Genomic DNA, 22,085 nt, shown 5'->3' with positions numbered 1-22,085 from the left:
TTCCGGGAGAGTACCGAAATTCAGCGCCTCTCCCGAAAACCTCCCAGGACAAATTTTCTCCCGAAATTCATGCGGACCTGAGTGACGTGTCGACAGCCTGTTTTCACGTCCGCTTTCCCACAATATAAACAGCATGCCTGCCCAGTCACGTTATAACTGTAGAATGATCGAGAGCGAGTTCTTGGTTTCTTATGTGGGTTTATTGTTAGGCAGTTTCATTAACGTCCTCCCAGCGTGGTAACAACACACAACAACAGCAGTCACGTTTTCGTCTACCGTAAAGCAGTTCGTCTGCCGTAAACAGCAATGTTGTGACACTCTTAAACAGGACAATACTGCCATCTACTGTACATGCATATGTGACAATAACATCTAGGGCTTTTAGAGAGTGCAGTGCACAACTGCAAGCGTGTTCAGCATGCTTAGAAAAATAGTGACAGAGAATAGAACAAGGATGGACAATTCAACCCCTAACTCAACAATGTGAGTTTCCTCCTCTCCCAGCTTGCTAGTCTCAACCTGAACCTTGGTATTTACCGTGATGACGGACTGGCAGTGTGTCGCGCCTCGCCAAGGAGCAGCGAGAATACCAAGAATCGCATATGCCAAATTTTCAAAGAGAACGGCCTACGGATCACGATTGAAGCCAACAAGCAAACCGTCAACTTCCTCGACGTCACTTTCAACCTGAGAAATAACAGCTACCAACCATTCACGAAACCCAACACAACACTCCAATACGTGCACCATGACAGCAACCACCCACCCACCACCACGAAAAGAATACCTACCGGAATTAATAAAAGGCTATCGATGCTGTCATCTAGCAAAGCTGAATTTGACCAAGCAACCCCCCCGTACCAAAAAGCCCTTAATGAAAGCGGATACAATTTCACCCTCACCTATGAACCCACGCCAGGAAACCAACCAAAAAAGAACAGAAAACGAAACGACATCATCTGGTACAACCCCCCATACAGCAAAAACGTCTCAACTAACATTGGACACAAATTCCTCACTCTGATTGACAAACACTTTCCCAAAGACAACACCCTAAGAAAAGTATTCGACAAGAACAACATTAAATTGAGCTACAGCTGCATGAACAATATACGACAAATTATCTCAAACCACAACAAAACAATTGCAAATGAGCCGTCGGCCCCCGGACAGAGCGACTCCAAAACCAACAAAGGCTGCAACTGCCGAAAGAAACCTGATTGCCCTCTCAACGGGGGGTGCTTACAAACATCAGTTGTCTACCAATCTAAGGTAACACGCAAGGACATTAACACATCCGACACATATGTAGGATTAACCGAGGGAGAATTCAAAACCAGATGGAACAATCACAAGGCTTCTTTCAGGAACCAAAACCTGCAGAATACCACAGAACTCAGCAAACACATTTGGGACCTCAAAGACAATAATGTTGAATATTCAATAACATGGCAAATTCTTGCATCCAGCACACCTTACAATAGTGGTAATAAAAGATGCAACCTATGCTTGAAAGAGAAACTGTTTATTATTTACCGTCCAGACCTGTCATCCCTCAACAAGCACAGCGAAATTGTAACAGCATGCCGTCACAGACGGAAACACCTCCTAGGTAACACATGAGCCAATCACCACGCCCCTACGCCAGCCTGTACCCACCCACTCTGTGCCCTATATAAACCATGGTATGTGAATGCTCCCATTAAAATCTCCTGATGATTGAGGGAACCCCTCATGAAACAGGCCTGTAGAGATGAAATAGTCTTGTGATTTTTTTTCCCACACATACATATATTGCGCTCTACTACGGTATCGAGCACTATTTTTTGGATAACCTTATTAAGACATATATATATATATATATATATATATATATATATAAATAAAATAAATACTTGACTTTAGGTGAATTCTAGCTGTAAATATATTCCTCCCCTATTAGCCACGCCCCCACCCCCACCTCCTGAAATCGGAGGTCTCAAGGTTGGCAAGTATGCCTAGTGTGTGTGTGTGACAATCATTGGTACTTTAACTTTAATGTCATTTAATGTGGTATTTCATGTCAGTCAAGGTGGCCTGCAACGTGATTCAATGTGGCCTGCAATGATCTGTTATTTAATATAGTCTTTTATGGCATTGATGCAGGTGGTGTCCAACATGCTGATCTTCTCGTGCAGCAACATGGTGGGTGTGTGCACTCACTACCCTGCTGAGGGCTCCCAGAGGCAGGCCTTCCAGGAGACCAGAGAGTGCATCCAGGCGCGCCTGCACTCTCAGAGGGAGAACCAGCAGCAGGTGAGAACATCAATTAGGTTCCGGGGTCACGCCCACAAATATTTGTTTTCCCCCGGCAGGAACGTCTGCTGCTCTCCGTGCTTCCTCGCCACGTCGCCATGGAGATGAAGGCCGACATCAACGCCAAGCAGGAGGACATGATGTTCCACAAGATCTACATCCAGAAGCACGACAACGTCAGGTAGCAACTACATCACACCTAGTGGAATTAACTATTATTAATCATAACTACACCACACCTAGTGGAATTAACTATTATTAATCATAACTACACCACACCTAGTGGAATTAACTATTATTAATCATAACTACACCACACCTTGTGGAATTAACTATTACATATATGTATATATATATATATATATATATATATATATATATATATATATATATATATATATATATATACGTATATATATATATATATATATATATATATATATATATATATATATATATATATACACATGTATGTGTATATACAGTGGGGCAAAAAAGTATTTAGTCAGCCACCGATTGTAAAAGTTCTCCCACTTAAAATGATGACAGAGGTCTGTAATTTTCATCATATGTACACTTCAACTGTGAGAGACAGAATGTGAAAAAAAAAATCCAGGAATTCACATTGTAGGAATTTTAAATAATTTAATTGTAAATCATGGTGGAAAATAAGTATTTGGTCACTTCAAACAAGGAAGATCTCTGGCTCTCACAGACCTGTAATTTCTTCTTTAAGAAGCTCTTCTGTCCTCCACTTGTTACCTGTATTAATGGCACCTGTTTGAACTAGTTATCTGTATAAAAGACACCTGTCCACAGCCTCAGACTCCAAACTCCACTATGGCCAAGACCAAAGAGCTGTCGAAGGACACTAGGAAAAGAATTGTAGACCTGCACCAGACTGTGAAGAGTGAATCTACAATAGGCAAGCAGCTTGGTGTGAAAAAATCAACTGTGGGAGCAATTATCAGAAAATGGAAGACATACAAGACCACTGATAATCTCCCTCGATCTGGGGCTCCACGCAAGATCTCATCCCGTGGGTTCAAAATGATCATGAGAACGGTGAGCAAAAATCCCAGAACCACACGGGGGGACCTGGTGAATGACCTGCAGAGAGCTGGGACCAAAGTAACAAAGGTTACCATCAGTAACACACTACGCCGACAGGGAATCAAATCCTGCAGTGCCAGACGTGTCCCCCTGCTTAAGCCAGTGCATGTCCAGGCCCGTATGAAGTTTGCCAGAGAGCACATGGATGATACAGCAGAGGATTGGGAGAATGTCATGTGGTCAGATGAAACCAAAATAGAACTTTTTGGTATAAACTCAACTCGTCGTGTTTGGAGGAAGAAGAATACTGAGTTGCATCCCAAGAACACCATACCTACTGTGAAGCATGGGGGTGGAAACATCATGCTTTGGGGTTGTTTTTCTGCTAAGGGGACAGGCCGACTGATCCGTGTTAAGGAAAGAATGAATGGGGCCCTGTATCGTGAGATTTTGGGCCAAAACCTCCTTCCATCAGTGAGAGCTTTGAAGATGAAACGTGGCTGGGTCTTCCAGCATGACAATGATCCCAAACACACCGCCCGGGCAACGAAGGAGTGGCTCCGTAAGAAGCATTTGAAAGTCCTGGAGTGGCCTAGCCAGTCTCCAGACCTCAACCCAATAGAAAATCTGTGGAGGGAGTTGAAAGTCCGTGTTGCTCGGCGACAGCCCCAAAACATCACTGCTCTCGAGAAGATCTGCATGGAGGAATGGGCCAAAATACCAGCTACTGCGTGTGCAAACCTGGTAAAGACCTATAGTAATCGTTTGACCTCTGTAATATAACCTTTGTTGGCAATAACAAAGTATTGAGTTGAATTTTTGTTATTGACCAAATACTTATTTTCCACCATAATTTACAAATAAATTCTTTACAAATCCTACAATGTGAATTCCTGGATTTTTTTTTCAAATTCTGTCTCTCACAGTTGAAGTGTACCTATGATGAAAATTACAGACCTCTGTCATCATTTTAAGTGGGAGAACTTGCGCAATTGGTGGCTGACTAAATACTTTTTTGCCCCACTGTATATATATGTATATATATATATATTAGAGATGCGCGGTTTGCGGGCACAACCGCGGAGTCCGCGGATTATCCGCGGATCGGGCGGATGAAATTAAAAAAAATTAGATTTTATCCGCGGGTCGGGTCGGGTCGGGTCGGGCGGTTGAAATAAAAAAAAATTAGATTTTAAATAGATTCAGGCGGGTGGCAGTTAAACCAATTGGTAAATATATATACATAGTTAAATGTTGTTACCCACATACGAAAAACGAGCAGGCACCTGCAGCATATGCCACAACAGAAGAAAAAAACAAAAAGGGATGGACACTTTTACGGAGCGGAGAAGGGACGCCTCGCCGGGGTCCGGGACCGAGGCCCCTTCCCCCGAGAGGGCCCCACCTGGAGCCGTAGCTGAGGCGATCCGCGAGAAGGGCCCGACGCACGTCCAGGGTCACTACCGCGCCCACCGCACCGACACCCCGCCTCGTCCGCCTTCGCCGCGGCCGGCGTCATGCGCAGCAGGTAAGCAGCTTACCTGCCCGCCACCCCCGTGGCCGGGGGCTCGTAACAGGGGTCACTCCGCGCGCTCCGCCCGCGCAGCTTACCTGCCCGCCACCCCCGTTGCCGGGGGCGTGTAACAGGGGTCACTCCGCGCGCAGTGCGCTCACGAAAGGGGTGGGGCTCACCCTGGTTGATATAGAGAGCAGGACGGTGGCCATGGAAGTCGGAACCCGCTAAGGAGTGTGTAACAACCCACCTGCCGAATCAACTAGCCCTGAAAATGGATGGCGCTGGAGCGTCGGGCCCATATACCTGGCCGTCGCCGGCAGCGAGACGCGCTTGGAGGTGCGCTCAGCGCGGCTCCCATATGATTGCGCACTGGTGTGCGTCTGGGTCGTGACAGCGTGGCACGCGAAAGTCTGTGCTGCATTGGATCAGTCTCCTTTCTTTAACAGGCAAAAGCTTTATAACCTCACCATACCTGCCAACTTTTGAAATCAGAAAAACCTAGTAGCCAGGGTCCAAGGGCCGCAGGCCCCGGTAGGTCCAGGACAAAGTCCTGGTGGAGGGTTCAGGGCTTCGCCCCCCGACGCAAAATGATTATTAGCATTCAGACAGGTTAAAATGTTGCTAAAACCATCACTTTTCTATCAGTCACAGTGACTTTTCAGAACAAAAATATTACAGCAAAAATCATATGGGTTGATTGACATGTTTATTCTGTAAGCTAACTTCAATAGTTTGAAATTATTTTGACAGTTAATGCCAGTTATCCTGTCAACCTTTCACAAGACTTCAATTTGTTAAATGAAAGTATAAACACTTTTTACAGTAAACAAATGGTAAAACAGTACTAAACAATTCCATTAAAAAAAAAAATTGGTGTCATTATTAACTTTCTGTCCAAGCTTGTATAATCTACTGCCTTGTTCAATTGTAAAAAATATTCTGTGCCTAAAATTCACATTTCTATCACAATTATCATACTGTAAACATGGTAAGCTAACTTCATTAAAATTAATAGTCCTGTCAATAGCATGGAATTACAATTCAAATGTAGTTTTTTTGTAAGCCTTTCAAAAGAATTCAAATTATGAAAAATTAATGAAAATTAATTTAAGCCATCAGACACTTGAAAAGTGGCACATCACATCTCTAATGTAATCATTTGAACTTTTCAACAGAAATAGCACTGCAAAAATATTAAGGACATACTTCTGTATTTTGGTAGTTATGCTGTCAACATTTAACAAGATTTCTTCAACTTGGACTTGAAAGCATAAATAGTATAAACACTTTTAACAGTATGTCGTGCTGTGAAATACAGCCGACAGGATTGCGCACCAAACACGAAGCAAGGCCAAAGCGCATGCATGGTGCAGGAGAACAAAGGACTTCTTTCATTTAAGGTTTGTGATAAACCATCAAACTCATTCGTTAAAAGGACTCTATAGTAATATAAAGCGAATTTTTCTGGACATTATCATGCAAGAAAAGTTTATTTTTGGGACCGCGATCACCGCGTAATGATTTTTAAAGGTTGCATTACAAACATTTAACTGTCCCATGTGATCAGCCAGTGCGATTGGAAGTCCATGCTCAATTATTGCCTCCGTAAATAAAACTTCGGCATTTATCACATCCAAAGAATCTGTTTGGGCGACGAAAAACGTTGAAAGTTTTCCACTTGTATCGCTAGCAACGGCATTAGACTTGTGTTTTTTTGTCCCAACGTGGTCTTTTACATCGCTAATTCCTCCGTGTCCGATCGAAAAATCTTGTCTGCACAAGGTGCAATTCGCGTAGTTTTCACCCTTTTTTTTTTTTTAATTAATGAAAAACCGTATTTTTTATCACTGCAACCGTAACCCGGAATAGGTTGATGAAAACCGTACTAATTACGGGAAAACCGGAGGAGTTGGCAGGTATGCCTCACTAATGCCTTGCATCGTCTATATTAGATATATAACAACGGGCGGGTGCGGGCGGGTGCGGGCGGATGGCGGGCGGATGGCGGGCGGATGGCGGGCGGATGGCGGGCGGATGGCGGGCGGATGCAGTTCTGATCAAACGTTACATCGGGTGGATGGCGGATGGTTGACGACTTTCTGATGCGGTTGCGGATAAAATATTTGCCTATCCGCGCATCTCTAATATATATATATATATACACATATATATATATATATATATATATATATACATGTATATGTGTATATCTTTATGTGTCTATATGTATGTATGTATGTATATACGTGTGTGTGTGTGTGTGAGTGAACTTAAAGGTTGTGTGCTTATTTTATTGTTGTTTGTGTTTTGTGCAGCATTCTGTTTGCTGACATCGAAGGTTTCACCAGCCTGGCGTCTCAGTGCACGGCTCAGGAGCTGGTGATGACGCTCAATGAACTCTTTGCTCGCTTTGACAAGCTGGCGGCGGTGAGGAAACACACTTTAAACACTACAAAAGATCAGCTTTTACAAAGGACTCAAATGTGGCAAATTTGGTAGAAATGTCATGTGAATGCTGAAAAGTCAAAGTCCAACTGAAATGTTCCCACTTTGCATGCTAGCCACACACCTGCAGGTAAAGCAACAATATATAGCATGCTAGCGGTACTAACATAAGTATGCCTACTGTTAGTATTAGTGCAATATGACACTGAGGTGTATACCTGCTGAATTAGGTCAAAAAAATCTAGCGTGCTAATGTTAGCATGCTAAAATACGAGTACCAAAATATATCACCTGATTTTTGTTTTCAAATGATATGCTGCTAACACTAGCATGCATCAAGTAGCACAATATGACTGAGGTGTGTAGCTACACAATTAGCCAGCATCCTAATGTTAGCATGCTAACTGCTGTCATTTGTCAGGTAACAAAAGAAGTGACACTGAGGTGTACAACTGCACAATTAGCAAAAAAGCTAGCATGCTAATATAAGAATGCTAACGATGGTCGTTGAAAACATACCCACGGGCCACACCCCTGTTCTAGAGCCACTATAATACACATGAACAAGTTTAGTAATAGCTTAAAACAGCTTAATAAAAACACTTTAATAGTTGTGTAAGACAGTTGAATTAAAAATAGTTAAGTAATAGCTTAAAACAGCTTAATAAAAACAGTTTAATAGTTGTGTATAACAGTTGAATTAAAACAAGTTAATAGCTTGAAACAGTTGAATAAAAACAGTTTAATAGTTGTGTAAGACAGTTGAATTAAAAATCTAGTTAAGTAATAGCTTAAAACAGTTTAATAGTAATTGAATAATAGTTGAATAAAAAACAATAAAACGTTCTAATGTTAGCATGCTAACCAGTATCATTTTTCAGGTAACAAAAGAAGTGACACTGAAGTGTAGACCTGCAGAATTAGCAAAAAAGCTAGCATGCTAATATAAGAATGCTAACAACGGTCGTTGAAAACACCTATGGGCCACACCCCTGTTCTAGAGTCACTATAATACACATGAACAAGTTAAGTAGTAGCTTAAAACAGCTTAATAAAAACAGTTTAATAGTTTTGTAAAACAGTTGAATTAAAAAATAGTTAAGTAATAGCTTAAAACAGCTTAATAAAAACAGTTTAATTGTTTTGTAAAACAGTTAAATTAAATATGAGTTAAGTAATAGCTTAAAACAGTTTAATAAAAACAGTTTAATAGTTGTGTAAAACAGTTAAATTAAATATGAGTTAAGTAATAGCTTAAAACAGTTTAATAAAAACAGTTTAATAGTTGTGTAAGACGGTTGAATTAAAAAAGTTGATAGCTTGAAACAGCTTATTGAAAACAGTTTAATAGTTGTGTAAGACAGTTGAATTAAAAAATAGTTAAGTAACAGCTTAAAACAGTTTAATAAAAACAGTTTAATAGTTGTGTAAGACAGTTGAATTAAAAAATAGTTAAGTAATAGCTTAAAACAGCTTAATAAAAACCGTTTAATAGTTTTGTAAAACAGTTAAATTAAATATGAGTTAAGTAATAGCTTAAAACATTTTAATAAAAACAGTTTAATTGTTTTGTAAAACAGTTAAATTAAATATGAGTTAAGTAATAGCTTAAAACAGTTTAATAAAAACAGTTTAATAGTTGTGTAAAACAGTTAAATTAAAAAAAGTTAGCAGCTTGAAACAGTTGAATAAAAACAGTTTAATAGTTGTGTAAAACAGTTAAATTAAATATGAGTTAAGTAATAGCTTAAAACAGATTAATAAAAACAGTTTAATAGTTTTGTAAAACAGTTAAATTAAATATGAGTTAAGTAATAGCTTAAAACAGTTTAATAAAAACAGTTTAATAGTTGTGTAAGACAGTTGAATTAAAAAAGTTGATAGCTTGAAACAGCTTAATAAAAACAGTTTAATAGTTGTGTAAGACAGTTGAATTAAAAATAGTTAAGTAACAGCTTAAAACAGTTGAATAAAAACAGTTTAATAGTTGTGTTAGACAGTTGAATTAAAAAATAGTTAAGTAATAGCTTAAAACAGCTTAATAAAAACAGTTTAATAGTTGTGTAAGACAGTTGAATTAAAAATAGTTAAGTAATAGCTTAAAACAGCTTAATAGAAACAAATTAAATATGAGTTAAGTAATAGCTTAAAACAGTTGAATAAAAACAGTTTAATAGTTGTGTAAAACAGTTAAATTAAATATGAGTTAAGTAATAGCTTAAAACAGCATAATAAAAACAGTTTAATAGTTTTGTAAAACAGTTAAATTAAATATGAGTTAAGTAATAGCTTAAAACAGCTTAATAAAAACAGTTTAATAGTTTTGTAAAACAGTTAAATTAAATACGAGTTAAGTAATAGCTTAAAACAGCTTAATAAAAACAGTTTAATAGTTGTGTAAGACAGTTGAATTAAAAATCTAGTTAAGTAATAGTTCAAAACAGTTGAATAAAAACAGTTTAATAGTAATTGAATAAAAATAGTTGAATAAAAAAACATCTCATTCCGGGCTGTGCCTAATGAAGTGACCACAATCTATAGCATTGTACGCCTTTTATTTTGAAATCCCTGATGAAACATTGATCTGCCGCTGGTCTTTTGTTTGTGAAAGGACGCTCATTGTCAGCACGCACACATTGACTCCGCCCCCTACCTTGACTCCGCCCCCTACAGGAGAACCACTGCCTGCGCATCAAGATCCTGGGCGACTGCTACTACTGCGTGTCCGGCCTGCCTGAGCCCCGCGCTGACCACGCCCACTGCTGCGTGGAGATGGGCTTGGACATGATCGAAGCCATCTCGTAAGGCCCCGCCCTCGTATGACGTCATGGGCCGCACCTGTTCCTCACCTGTGTGTGTGTGTGTCAGGCTGGTGCGGGAGGTGACGGGCGTCAACGTCAACATGCGCGTGGGCATCCACAGCGGCCGCGTGCACTGCGGCGTGCTGGGCCTCAGGAAGTGGCAGTTTGACGTCTGGTCCAACGACGTGACTCTGGCCAATCAGATGGAGGCTGGCGGCGAGGCGGGGTGAGCCGCGCCCTCGGAGAGACCGCGCTTCAGCAATAACGCCGACTTTGTCTGCCGTGCAGGCGCATCCACATCACCCAGGCCACGCTCGGCTACCTCAACGGCGACTACCACGTGGAGGCGGGCACGGGAGGCGAGAGGAACGCCTACCTGAAGAGGAACCACATCGAGACCTTCCTCATCGTGGGCTGCAGCCAGAAACGGGTACGCTCTCGCTACCCGCATGCTCACATCAAGTTAGCTTGGCACTCAGCATCAAGGCTTGGAGTTGGGGGTTAAATCACCAAAAATGATTCCCGGGCGCGGCCACCGCTGCTGCCCACTGCTCCCCTCACCTCCCAGGGGGTGATCAAGGGTGATGGGTCAAATGCAGAGAATAATCTCACCACACCTAGTGTGTGTGTGACAATCATTGCTACTTTAACTTGAATAAAAGCAGTATAATTGAGGTGTAAAACATAGAATTGTGTGCCAGCATGGAGTCAATGAAGCAAGCTAAGGAAGTGCGGCCATTGCACTTCCTGTCATGTGACTTGAGAGAGACACAGACAAGCAGCCCAAGGTCAGTGATGGATGTTGTTGTTGTCAGAAAGAAGAGAAGGTCATAGCCCAAGGTCAGTGATGGATGTTGTTGTTGTTGTCAGAAAGAAGAGAAGGTCATAGCCCAAGGTCAGTGATAAATGTTGTTGTTGTTGTCAGAAAGAAGAGAAGGTCATAGCCCAAGGTCAGTGATGGATGTTGTTGTTGTTGTCAGAAAGAAGTGAAGGTCATAGCCCAAGGTCAGTGATGGATGTTGTTGTTGTCAGAAAGAAGAGAAGGTCATAGCCCAAGGTCAGTGATGGATGTTGTTGTTGTCAGAAAGAAGAGAAGGTCATAGCCCAAGGTCAGTGATGGATGTTGTTGTTGTTGTCAGAAAGAAGAGAAGGCCATAGCTCAAGGTCAGTGATGGATGTTGTTGTTGTTGTTGTCAGAAAGAAGAGAAGGTCATAGCCCAAGGTCAGTGATGGATGTTGTTGTTGTTGTCAGAAAGAAGAGAAGGTCATAGCCCAAGGTCAGTGATGGATGTTGTTGTTGTCAGAAAGAAGAGAAGGTCATAGCCCAAGGTCAGTGATGGATGTTGTTGTTGTCAGAAAGAAGAGAAGGTCATAGCTCAAGGTCAGTGATGGATGTTGTTGTTGTTGTTGTTGTCAGAAAGAAGAGAAGGCCATGATGGCCAAGATGACTCGCCAGAGGACCAACTCAGTCAATCACAACTGGACGGACAGAACCTTCTACAACCACCTGGCCAACAACCAGGTGTCCAAGGAGATGAAGAGGATGGTAACACATCACTTCTTTGCTTCTTTTAAGGGGGCACTATCACTTTTTTTAAGGGGGCATCACTTTTTCTTTATTTTTTTTAGGGGGCATCACTTTTTTTTAAGGGGGTACCATCGCTTTTTTTTAAGGCGACATCACCTTTTTCTTTTTTTTCTTTTTTTAAGGCAACATCACCTTTTTTTATTTAGGGGGCATCACTTTTCTGAAGGGGGAACCATTGCTTTTTTTTTTTTTTTTAAGGCGACATCACCTTTTTCTTTTTTTTTCTTTTTAAGGCAACATCACCTTTTTTTTTTGTTTAGGGGCATCACTTTTCTTAAGGGGTAACAATCACTTTTTTTTTTTTAAGGCGACATCACCTTTTTTTTTTTTTTTTAAAGAGGCATCACTTTTTTTTAAGGGGGCACCATCACTTATTATTTTTTTAAGGCGACATCACCTTTTTCTTTTTTTTTTTTTTTTAAGGCAACATCACCTTTTTTTATTTAGGGGGCATCACTTTTCTGAAGGGGGAACCATTGCTTTTTTTTTTTTTTTTTTTTAAGGCGACATCACCTTTTTCTTTTTTTTTCTTTTTAAGGCAACATCACCTTTTTTTTGTTTAGGGGCATCACTTTTCTTAAGGGGTAACCATTGCTTTTTTTTTTTTTTTTAAGGCGACATCACCTTTTTTTTTTTTTTAAAGAGGCATCACTTTTTTTTTAAGGGGGCACCATCACTTATTTTTTTAAGGCGACATCACCTTTTTCTTTTTTTTTTTTTTTTAAGGCAACATCACCTTTTTTATTTAGGGGGCATCACTTTTCTGAGGGGGGAACCATTGCTTTTTTTTTTTTTTTAAGGCGACATCACCTTTTTCTTTTTTTTTCTTTTTAAGGCAACATCACCTTTTTTTTTTGTTTAGGGGCATCACTTTTCTTAAGGGGTAACCATCGCTTTTTTTTTTTTTAAGGCGACATCACCTTTTTTTTTTTTTTTAAAGAGGCATCACTTTTTTTTAAGGGGGCACCATCACTTATTATTTTTTTAAGGCGACATCACCTTTTTCTTTTTTTTCTTTTTTTAAGGCAACATCACCTTTTTTTATTTAGGGGGCATCACTTTTCTGAAGGGGGAACCATTGCTTTTTTTTTTTTTTTTTTAAGGCGACATCACCTTTTTCTTTTTTTTTCTTTTTAAGGCAACATCACCTTTTTTTTTGTTTAGGGGCATCACTTTTCTTAAGGGGTAACCATCGCTTTTTTTTTTTTTTTTAAGGCGACATCACCTTTTTTTTTTTTTTTTAAAGAGGCATCACTTTTTTTTAAGGGGGCACCATCACTTATTATTTTTTTAAGGCGACATCACCTTTTTCTTTTTTTTTTTTTTTTAAGGCAACATCACCTTTTTTATTTAGGGGGCATCACTTTTCTGAAGGGGGAACCATTGCTTTTTTTTTTTTTTTTAAGGCGACATCACCTTTTTCTTTGTTTTTTCTTTTTAAGGCAACATCACCTTTTTTTTTTGTTTAGGGGCATCACTTTTCTTAAGGGGTAACCATCGCTTTTTTATTTTTTTAAGGTGACATCACCTTTTTCTTTCTTTTTTTTTTTTTTAAGGCAACATCACCTTTTTTATTTAGGGAACATCACTTTTTTTAAGGGGGCACCATCGTTTTTTGTTTTTTTTAAGGCGACATCACCTTCTTTTTTTTTAACGGGGCATCACTTTTTTTTAATTTTTTTAAGGGGGAATCACTTTTTTTAAGGGGGCACCATCACTTTTTTTTTTTTAAGGAAACATCACCCTTTTTTTATTCAGGGGGCATCACTTTTTTTAAGGGGGCACCATCGCTTTTTTTAAGGCGATATCACCTTTTCTTTTTTTTAAGGCGACATCACCTTTTTTTTTTTTTTAAGGCGACATCACCTTTTTTTTTAAGGGGGAATGTTTTTTTTTTTCTTAACAGGCCATCGCTTTTTTTTTTTTTGTAAGGGGGCGTCATCAGAGCATCCAGCTGATTTAGTTCAACTAAAACAATTTATAATTTATTCCAACTGGAACTCTGTAAAGTAATACATCAAAAGACATGGAATGAAATCAAATCGTTTAAAACAAGACAAAAAATGTATAATTTTGAAATATATAAATGAATAAAAATGAAATAGGATTTTGATAAGAATACAAGAAGGTTAAATTAGAGAGAAGAAAAATGAATGTAAGATAGATGTACTAAACTAAAGATAATACATTGAATACAAAATAATGTATTTGCAAAGAATTCTAATATGAAATAAAATATGAATATGATCAAAGATGCTATGCTGATTTAATCCTAAAATGTTGTTTATTTTCTGATTTCTTTATTTTTTAAACTGATTGTTTCAAACATTTTGTGTGACAATTTGTTTTGGGATGAATAAATACAAGATTTAAAATGTCTAAATATTATGAAGGATAGAGAAATACAATTAAAAGTATTAATTTTAAAGAAGAAATAAAATAACAGAACAATTGAATAAACAAAAAGTAAGGTAAATATGGTCCAATAAAATAAGCTTATGACGTTAAAATAATCATTTCAAAAGAGTGTAGTGTGATATAATAAAATAGATTACATTCAATACCAAACAAAATCATCTATTTCCTTTGCAAACTAAATATTTCAATAAAAGAGAAGAATTAGTCAAATAATATCAAATCTACTTTCCTTTTTGTGAAATGTTTAAGATGATTTTTTAGTACTTATTATTTTTTCCCTCATGAAGAACATTTGTTTTGGGATGAATTTAAAAGAAAGAAGTAGAAAAGGAGGATTAAAAGAGAAAAAGAATGAAATGAAGTTCAATCATTTCAAAGATGTGAAATATTATGTCAACAAATGAGTAAATTGATTGACAGTTGACATTGACCTCCTGGTTACCATGGTGATTGGACTGTTGATCCGAGTGGTGCATCAGCTGAGGACAATCTTTGTCTTCTTCACCTTGCAGGGCTTCGAGGACCCCAAGGACAAGTGAGTCAAACACACCTTTCATCTTTAGCCTGCTCTTCCTGTTGCTATGGAAGCCACTTTGCAGCAGCTGCCTGTGACATCATCAGCATCATCGCCATGACGCTGCCTCCAGTGGCATTCCCATGTGTGGCCACCAGGGGGCAGCACACTTCTGTTGGGGATGTTTTATTTTCAGCTTGTACTGGAACTAGCTTTCAATAACTTATAAAAGTATGTTTTTATTCTTTTAATAGTTGTATCATATCATGACTATGTTTAACAATCAAAGTTGACTTATATATGTATAAGGTACACACAGTATGGGTATATAAAGGTATTTATACGGTATAGATATATATATAGGTATATACAGTATAAGTCTATATGTACAGGTAAAAGCCAGTAAATTAGAATATTTTGAAAAACTTGATTTATTTCAGTAATTGCATTCAAAAGGTGTAACTTGTACATTATATTTATTCATTGCACACAGACTGATGCATTCAAATGTTTATTTCATTTAATTTTGATGATTTGAAGTGGCAACAAATGAAAATCCAAAATTCCGTGTGTCACAAAATTAGAATATTACTTAAGGCTAATACAAAAAAGGGATTTTTAGAAATGTTGGCCAACTGAAAAGTATGAAAATGAAAAATATGAGCATGTACAATACTCAATACTTGGTTGGAGCTCCTTTTGCCTCAATTACTGCGTTAATGCGCCGTGGCATGGAGTCGATGAGTTTCTGGCACTGCTCAGGTGTTATGAGAGCCCAGGTTGCTCTGATAGTGGCCTTCAACTCTTCTGCGTTTTTGGGTCTGGCATTCTGCATCTTCCTTTTCACAATACCCCACAGATTTTCTATGGGGCTACGGTCAGGGGAGTTGGCGGGCCAATTTAGAACAGAAATACCATGGTCCGTAAACCAGGCACGGGTAGATTTTGCGCTGTGTGCAGGCGCCAAGTCCTGTTGGAACTTGAAATCTCCATCTCCATAGAGCAGGTCAGCAGCAGGAAGCATGAAGTGCTCTAAAACTTGCTGGTAGACGGCTGCGTTGACCCTGGATCTCAGGAAACAGAGTGGACCGACACCAGCTGGACTGCTGCTGAGTGGTCCAAAGTCATGTTTTCTGACGAAAGCAAATTTTGCATTTCCTTTGGAAATCGAGGTCCCAGAGTCTGGAGGAAGACAGGAGAGGCACAGGATCCACATTGCCTGAAGTCTAGTGTAAAGTTTCCACCATCAGTGATGGTTTGGGGTGCCATGTCATCTGCTGGTGTCGGTCCACTCAGTTGGCCAACATTTCTAAAAATCCCTTTTTTGTATTAGCCTTAAGTAATATTCTAATTTTGTGACACACGGAATTTTGGATGCAATTACTGAAATAAATCAAGTTTTTCAAAATATTCTAATTTACTGGCTTTTACCTGTATATACAGTATAAGTCTATATGTATGTATGTGTGTGTGTTGTGTGATAGAGATGGAGAGTGTCTAGTGTTGTGTGACAGTGATGAGTGTGTGTGTGTGTGTGTGTGTGTGTGTGTGTGTAGTAAAAGTAGTGTTTGTGTGTGTGCAGACAGACAGAAGACAAGGTGAAGGCGGAGGATGAGGTGGATGAGTTCTTGGCACGTGCTATAGACGCTCGCAGCATCGACCGCCTGCGCTCAGAACATGTCAAGAAGTTCCTGCTCACCTTCAGGGAACCTGACCTGGAGAAGAAGGTCAGACTAGGAATATTCATCTTCATCTACATGTATACTAGGAATATGAATGTTAATGCACATATAAATATGAATCATAATGTACATTTAAATATGAATATACATGTATAATATGAATGTAGATGTAAGTAATAGTAATAATAATAATGTGAGAGTTGTGTGTAGTATTCCAGACAGGTGGACTCTCGCTTGGGGGCGTCCATGTTGTGTTCTTCTCTGGTCTTCCTCTTCATCTTCTGCATCCACATGCTCCTCATGCCCTGGTGACTACTCACTTTTATACTGCTACTCCCCTGCACCTCATGCCCTGGTGACTACTCACTTTTATACTGCTACTCCCCTGCACCTCATGCCCTGGTGACTACTCACTTTTATACTGCTACTCCCCTGCACCACATGCTCCTCATGCCCTGGTGACTACTCACTTTTATACTGCTACTCCCCTGCACGACATGCTCCTCATGCCCTGGTGACTATTCACTTTTATACTGCTACTCCCCTGCACCACATGCTCCTCATGCCCTGGCGACTACTCACTTTTATACTGCTACTCCCCTGCACCACACGCTCCTCATGCCCTGTCGACTACTCCCTTTTATACTGCTACTCCCCTGCACCACATGCTCCTCATGCCCTGGTGACTACTCACTTTTATACTGCTACTCCCCTGCACCACATGCTCCTCATGCCCTGGTGACTACTCCCTTTTATACTGCTACTCCCCTGCACCACATGCTCCTCATGCCCTGGTGACTACTCCCTTTTATACTGCTCTACTTTTATACTACTCTACTCCCCTGCATAACACTTTTATACTGCTCTACTCCCCTGCATAACACTTTTATACTGCTCTACTCCCCTACATAACACTTTTATACTGCTCTACTCCCCTGCATAACATTTTTATACTGCTCTACTCCCCTGCACACTTTTATACTGCTCTACTCCCCTGCACACCTGCATAACACTTTTATACTACTTTACTCCCCAGCACACCTGAATAACACTTTTATACTACTTTACTCCCCTGCACACCTGCATAGCACTTTTATACTACTTTACTCCCCTGCACACATTTACACTACTTTACTCCCCTGCACACCTGCATAACACTTGTACACTACTTTACTCCCCTGCACACCTGAATAACACTTTTACACTACTTTACTCCCCTGCACACCTGAATAACACTTTTACACTACTTTACTCCCCTGCACACCTGAATAACACTTTTATACTACTTTACTCCCCTGCACAGCTTCTATCATTTGATGTGTACTTATTGAAGTGTACTTGTTGAAGTGTACTGATAGAGGTGTACTTGTTATAGTGAGCTTGTTATAGTGCACTTTATCAAATGTACTCATCAAAGTGTACTTGTCGAAGTGTACTTGTACTTGTTAAAGTGTACTGATGGAAGTGTACTTGTTATAGTGAGCTTATTATAGTGTACTTGTCAAAGTGTACTGATGGATGTGTACTTGTTATAGTGTACATTATGAAGTGTGTTTGTCAAAGTGTACTGATGGAAGTGTACTTGTTATAGTGTAATTGTAAAAGTGTACTCATATAAGTGTACTTGTTAAAGTGTACTGATGGAAGTGTACTTGTAACAGTGTACTTGTCAAAGTGTACTTGTTATAGTGTACTTTCTGAATTGAACTTGTTGTAGTGTACTTATGGAAGTGTTATTGTTCTAGTGTACTGATGATGGAAGTGTACTGATGCAAGTGTACTTCCCCTCAGGTCCAGCCTGATGATGGGCTCCTTCCTGGCGTGTCTGCTCATCCTCACGCTGCTGATCTTGTTGTCCTCGGTCTACAGCTGCTATGGGGTCTGTGTCATGTCATGTCATGTTGTCCTCGGTCTACAGCTGCTATGGGGTCTGTGTCATGTCATGTTGTCCTCGGTCTACAGCTGCTATGGGGTCTGTGTCATGTCATGTTGTCCTCGGTCTACAGCTGTGTCATGATGGCCTTGTGTTGTAGCAAGTCTTCCTAATCTAGTGTCCTGGTCCTGGTCCAGGTCTTCCCGGCCCCCCTGCAGACCCTGTCCAGGAGGATGGTGCGGTCCCGACTGAACAGCACCCTGCTGGGCGTGGTCACCATCCTGGTGGTCTTCCTCTCGGCCTTCGTCAACATCGTGAGTGTTCACGGACTCGCCCTGTGACCACGCCTCCTTAACCTCTGACCTCTCTCAGTTCACCTGCAGCGGCCGCGACCTGCGCAGCTGCATAGGGGCGGAGCTTAACATCAGCCTGGACGCCGTCAACGCCTGCCACGCCCACTTTCTCAACTACACCCTGGACCCGCCGCGCAGCCCCTGTGGTGACCACGCCCCCTTCTGCAGCTTCCCTGAGGTGCACAGAAATACTCTTTATTTAAACTCTTATTAAACTGGAAGTAAAACAGTTTAATAACAGTTTAATAACTGTGTAATAACAGTGTAATAACAGTGTAATAACAGTTTAATAACAGTTTAAAACAGTGTAATAACAGTGTAATAACAGTGTAAAACAGTTTAATACAGTTTAAAACAGTGTAATAACAGTGTAATAACAGTGTAATAACAGTGTAATAACAGTAAAACGTTTAAAACAGTGTAATAACAGTGTAATAACAGTGTAATAACAGTGTAAAACAGTTTAATAACAGTTTGAGAACAGTAAAACAGTTTAATAGTGTAAAACAGTGTAATAACAGTTTGAGAACAGTAAAACAGTTTAATAACAGTGTAATAACAGGGTAAAACAGTTTAATAACAGTGTAAAACAGTTTAATAACAGTGTAAAACAGTTTAATAACAGTGTAATAACAGTAAAACAGTGTAAAACAGTTTAATAACAGTGTAATAACAGTGTAATAACAGTAAAACAGTTTAATAACAGTGTAAAACAGTTTAATAACAGTTTAATAACAGTAAAACAGTTTAATAACAGTGTAATAACAGTGTAAAACAGTTTAATAACAGTTTAAAACAGTGTAATAACAGTGTAATAACAGTAAAACGTTTAACAGTGTAATAACAGTGTAATAACAGTGTAAAACAGTTTAATAACAGTTTGAGAACAGTAAAACAGTGTAATAACAGTTTGAGAACAGTAAAACAGTTTAATAACAGTGTAATAACAGGGTAAAACAGTTTAATAACAGTGTAAAACAGTTTAATAACAGTGTAATAACAGTAAAACAGTGTAAAACAGTTTAATAACAGTGTAATAACAGTGTAATAACAGTAAAACAGTTTAATAACAGTGTAAAACAGTTTAATAACAGTTTAATAACAGTAAAACAGTTTAATAACAGTGTAATAACAGTGTAAAACAGTTTAATAACAGTTTAAAACAGTGTAATAACAGTGTAATAACAGTAAAACGTTTAACAGTGTAATAACAGTGTAATAACAGTGTAAAACAGTTTAATAACAGTTTGAGAACAGTAAAACAGTGTAATAACAGTTTGAGAACAGTAAAACAGTTTAATAACAGTGTAATAACAGGGTAAAACAGGTTAATAACAGTGTAAAACAGTTTAATAACAGTGTAATAACAGTGTAATAACAGTAAAACAGTGTAAAACAGTTTAATAACAGTGTAATAACAGTGTAATAACAGTAAAACAGTTTAATAACAGTTTAATAACAGTAAAACAGTTTAATAACAGTGTAATAACAGTGTAAAACAGTTTAATAACAGTTTAAAACAGTGTAATAACAGTGTAATAACAGTAAAACGTTTAACAGTGTAATAACAGTGTAATAACAGTGTAAAACAGTTTAATAACAGTTTGAGAACAGTAAAACAGTGTAATAACAGTTTGAGAACAGTAAAACAGTTTAATAACAGTGTAATAACAGGGTAAAACAGGTTAATAACAGTGTAAAACAGTTTAATAACAGTGTAATAACAGTGTAATAACAGTAAAACAGTGTAAAACAGTTTAATAACAGTGTAATAACAGTGTAATAACAGTAAAACAGTTTAATAACAGTTTAATAACAGTAAAACAGTTTAATAACAGTGTAATAACAGTGTAAAACAGTTTAATAACAGTTTGAGAACAGTTTAATAACAGTGTAAAACAGTGTAATAACAGTTTGAGAACAGTAAAACAGTTTAATAACAGTGTAATAACAGGGTAAAACAGTTTAATAACAGTTTAATAACTGTGTAATAACAGTGTAATAACAGTGTAAAACAGTTTAATAACAGTTTAATAACAGTTTAAAACAGTGTAATAACAGTGTAATAACAGTGTAAAACAGTTTAATACAGTTTAAAACAGTGTAATAACAGTGTAATAACAGTGTAATAACAGTGTAATAACAGTGTAATAACAGTAAAACGTTTAAAACAGTGTAATAACAGTGTAATAACAGTGTAATAACAGTGTAAAACAGTTTAATAACAGTTTGAGAACAGTAAAACAGTTTAATAGTGTAAAACAGTGTAATAACAGTTTGAGAACAGTAAAACAGTTTAATAACAGTGTAATAACAGGGTAAAACAGTTTAATAACAGTGTAATAACAGTAAAACAGTGTAAAACAGTTTAATAACAGTGTAATAACAGTGTAATAACAGTAAAACAGTTTAATAACAGTGTAAAACAGTTTAATAACAGTTTAATAACAGTAAAACAGTTTAATAACAGTGTAAAACAGTTTAATAACAGTTTAAAACAGTGTAATAACAGTGTAATAACAGTAAAACGTTTAACAGTGTAATAACAGTGTAATAACAGTGTAATAACAGTGTAAAACAGTTTAATAACAGTTTGAGAACAGTAAAACAGTGTAATAACAGTTTGAGAACAGTAAAACAGTTTAATAACAGTGTAATAACAGGGTAAAACAGGTTAATAACAGTGTAAAACAGTTTAATAACAGTGTAATAACAGTGTAATAACAGTAAAACAGTGTAAAACAGTTTAATAACAGTGTAATAACAGTAAAACAGTTTAATAACAGTTTAATAACAGTAAAACAGTTTAATAACAGTGTAATAACAGTGTAAAACAGTTTAATAACAGTTTGAGAACAGTAAAACAGTTTAATAACAGTGTAAAACAGTGTAATAACAGTTTGAGAACAGTAAAACAGTTTAATAACAGTGTAATAACAGGGTAAAACAGTTTAATAACAGTGTAAAACAGTTTAATAACAGTGTAATAACAGTAAAACAGTTTAATAACAGTGTAATAACAGTAAAACAGTTTAATAACAGTGTAAAACAGTTTAATAACAGTAAAACAGTTTAATAACAGTAAAACAGTTTAATAACAGTGTAATAACAGTGTAAAACAGTTTAATAACAGTTTAATAACAGTTTAATAACAGTTTAATAACGTTTAAAACAGTGTAATAACAGTGTAAAACAGTTTAATACAGTTTAAAACAGTGTAATAACAGTGTAATAACAGTGTAATAACAGTAAAACGTTTAACAACAGTGTAATAACAGTGTAATAACAGTGTAAAACAGTTTGAGAACAGTAAAACAGTTTAATAACAGTGTAAAACAGTGTAATAACAGTTTGAGAACAGTAAAACAGTTTAATAACAGTGTAATAACAGGGTAAAACAGTTTAATAACAGTGTAAAACAGTTTAACAACAGTGTAATAACAGTAAAACAGTGTAAAACAGTTTAATAACAGTGTAATAACAGTGTAATAACAGTAAAACAGTTTAATAACAGTGTAAAACAGTTTAATAACAGTTTAATAACAGT

At 37.9% G+C, this 22,085-nt stretch overlaps 1 protein-coding gene across 1 annotated transcript in view; it reads left to right on the top strand.

Moving 5' to 3' along the window:
• adcy5 (adenylate cyclase 5) overlaps positions 1–22,085 on the top strand; it is a 44,098-nt gene that overhangs the window by 11,965 nt on the left and 10,048 nt on the right. Inside the window, exons 2-14 of the mRNA XM_072912006.1 lie at positions 2,146–2,295; positions 2,355–2,476; positions 7,180–7,291; positions 9,983–10,110; positions 10,178–10,336; positions 10,399–10,540; positions 11,528–11,656; positions 14,629–14,651; positions 16,213–16,357; positions 16,523–16,620; positions 18,104–18,191; positions 18,383–18,499; positions 18,558–18,716. Coding sequence (XP_072768107.1) covers positions 2,146–2,295; positions 2,355–2,476; positions 7,180–7,291; positions 9,983–10,110; positions 10,178–10,336; positions 10,399–10,540; positions 11,528–11,656; positions 14,629–14,651; positions 16,213–16,357; positions 16,523–16,620; positions 18,104–18,191; positions 18,383–18,499; positions 18,558–18,716 — 1,572 coding nt within the window. The remainder of the gene's footprint in view (positions 1–2,145; positions 2,296–2,354; positions 2,477–7,179; positions 7,292–9,982; positions 10,111–10,177; positions 10,337–10,398; positions 10,541–11,527; positions 11,657–14,628; positions 14,652–16,212; positions 16,358–16,522; positions 16,621–18,103; positions 18,192–18,382; positions 18,500–18,557; positions 18,717–22,085) is intronic.

Source organism: Nerophis lumbriciformis, linkage group LG31, assembly GCF_033978685.3.
Source record: "Nerophis lumbriciformis linkage group LG31, RoL_Nlum_v2.1, whole genome shotgun sequence".
Classification (NCBI taxonomy): Eukaryota; Metazoa; Chordata; class Actinopteri; order Syngnathiformes; family Syngnathidae; genus Nerophis; species Nerophis lumbriciformis.
This window is presented reverse-complemented; position numbering and strand designations above follow the sequence as displayed.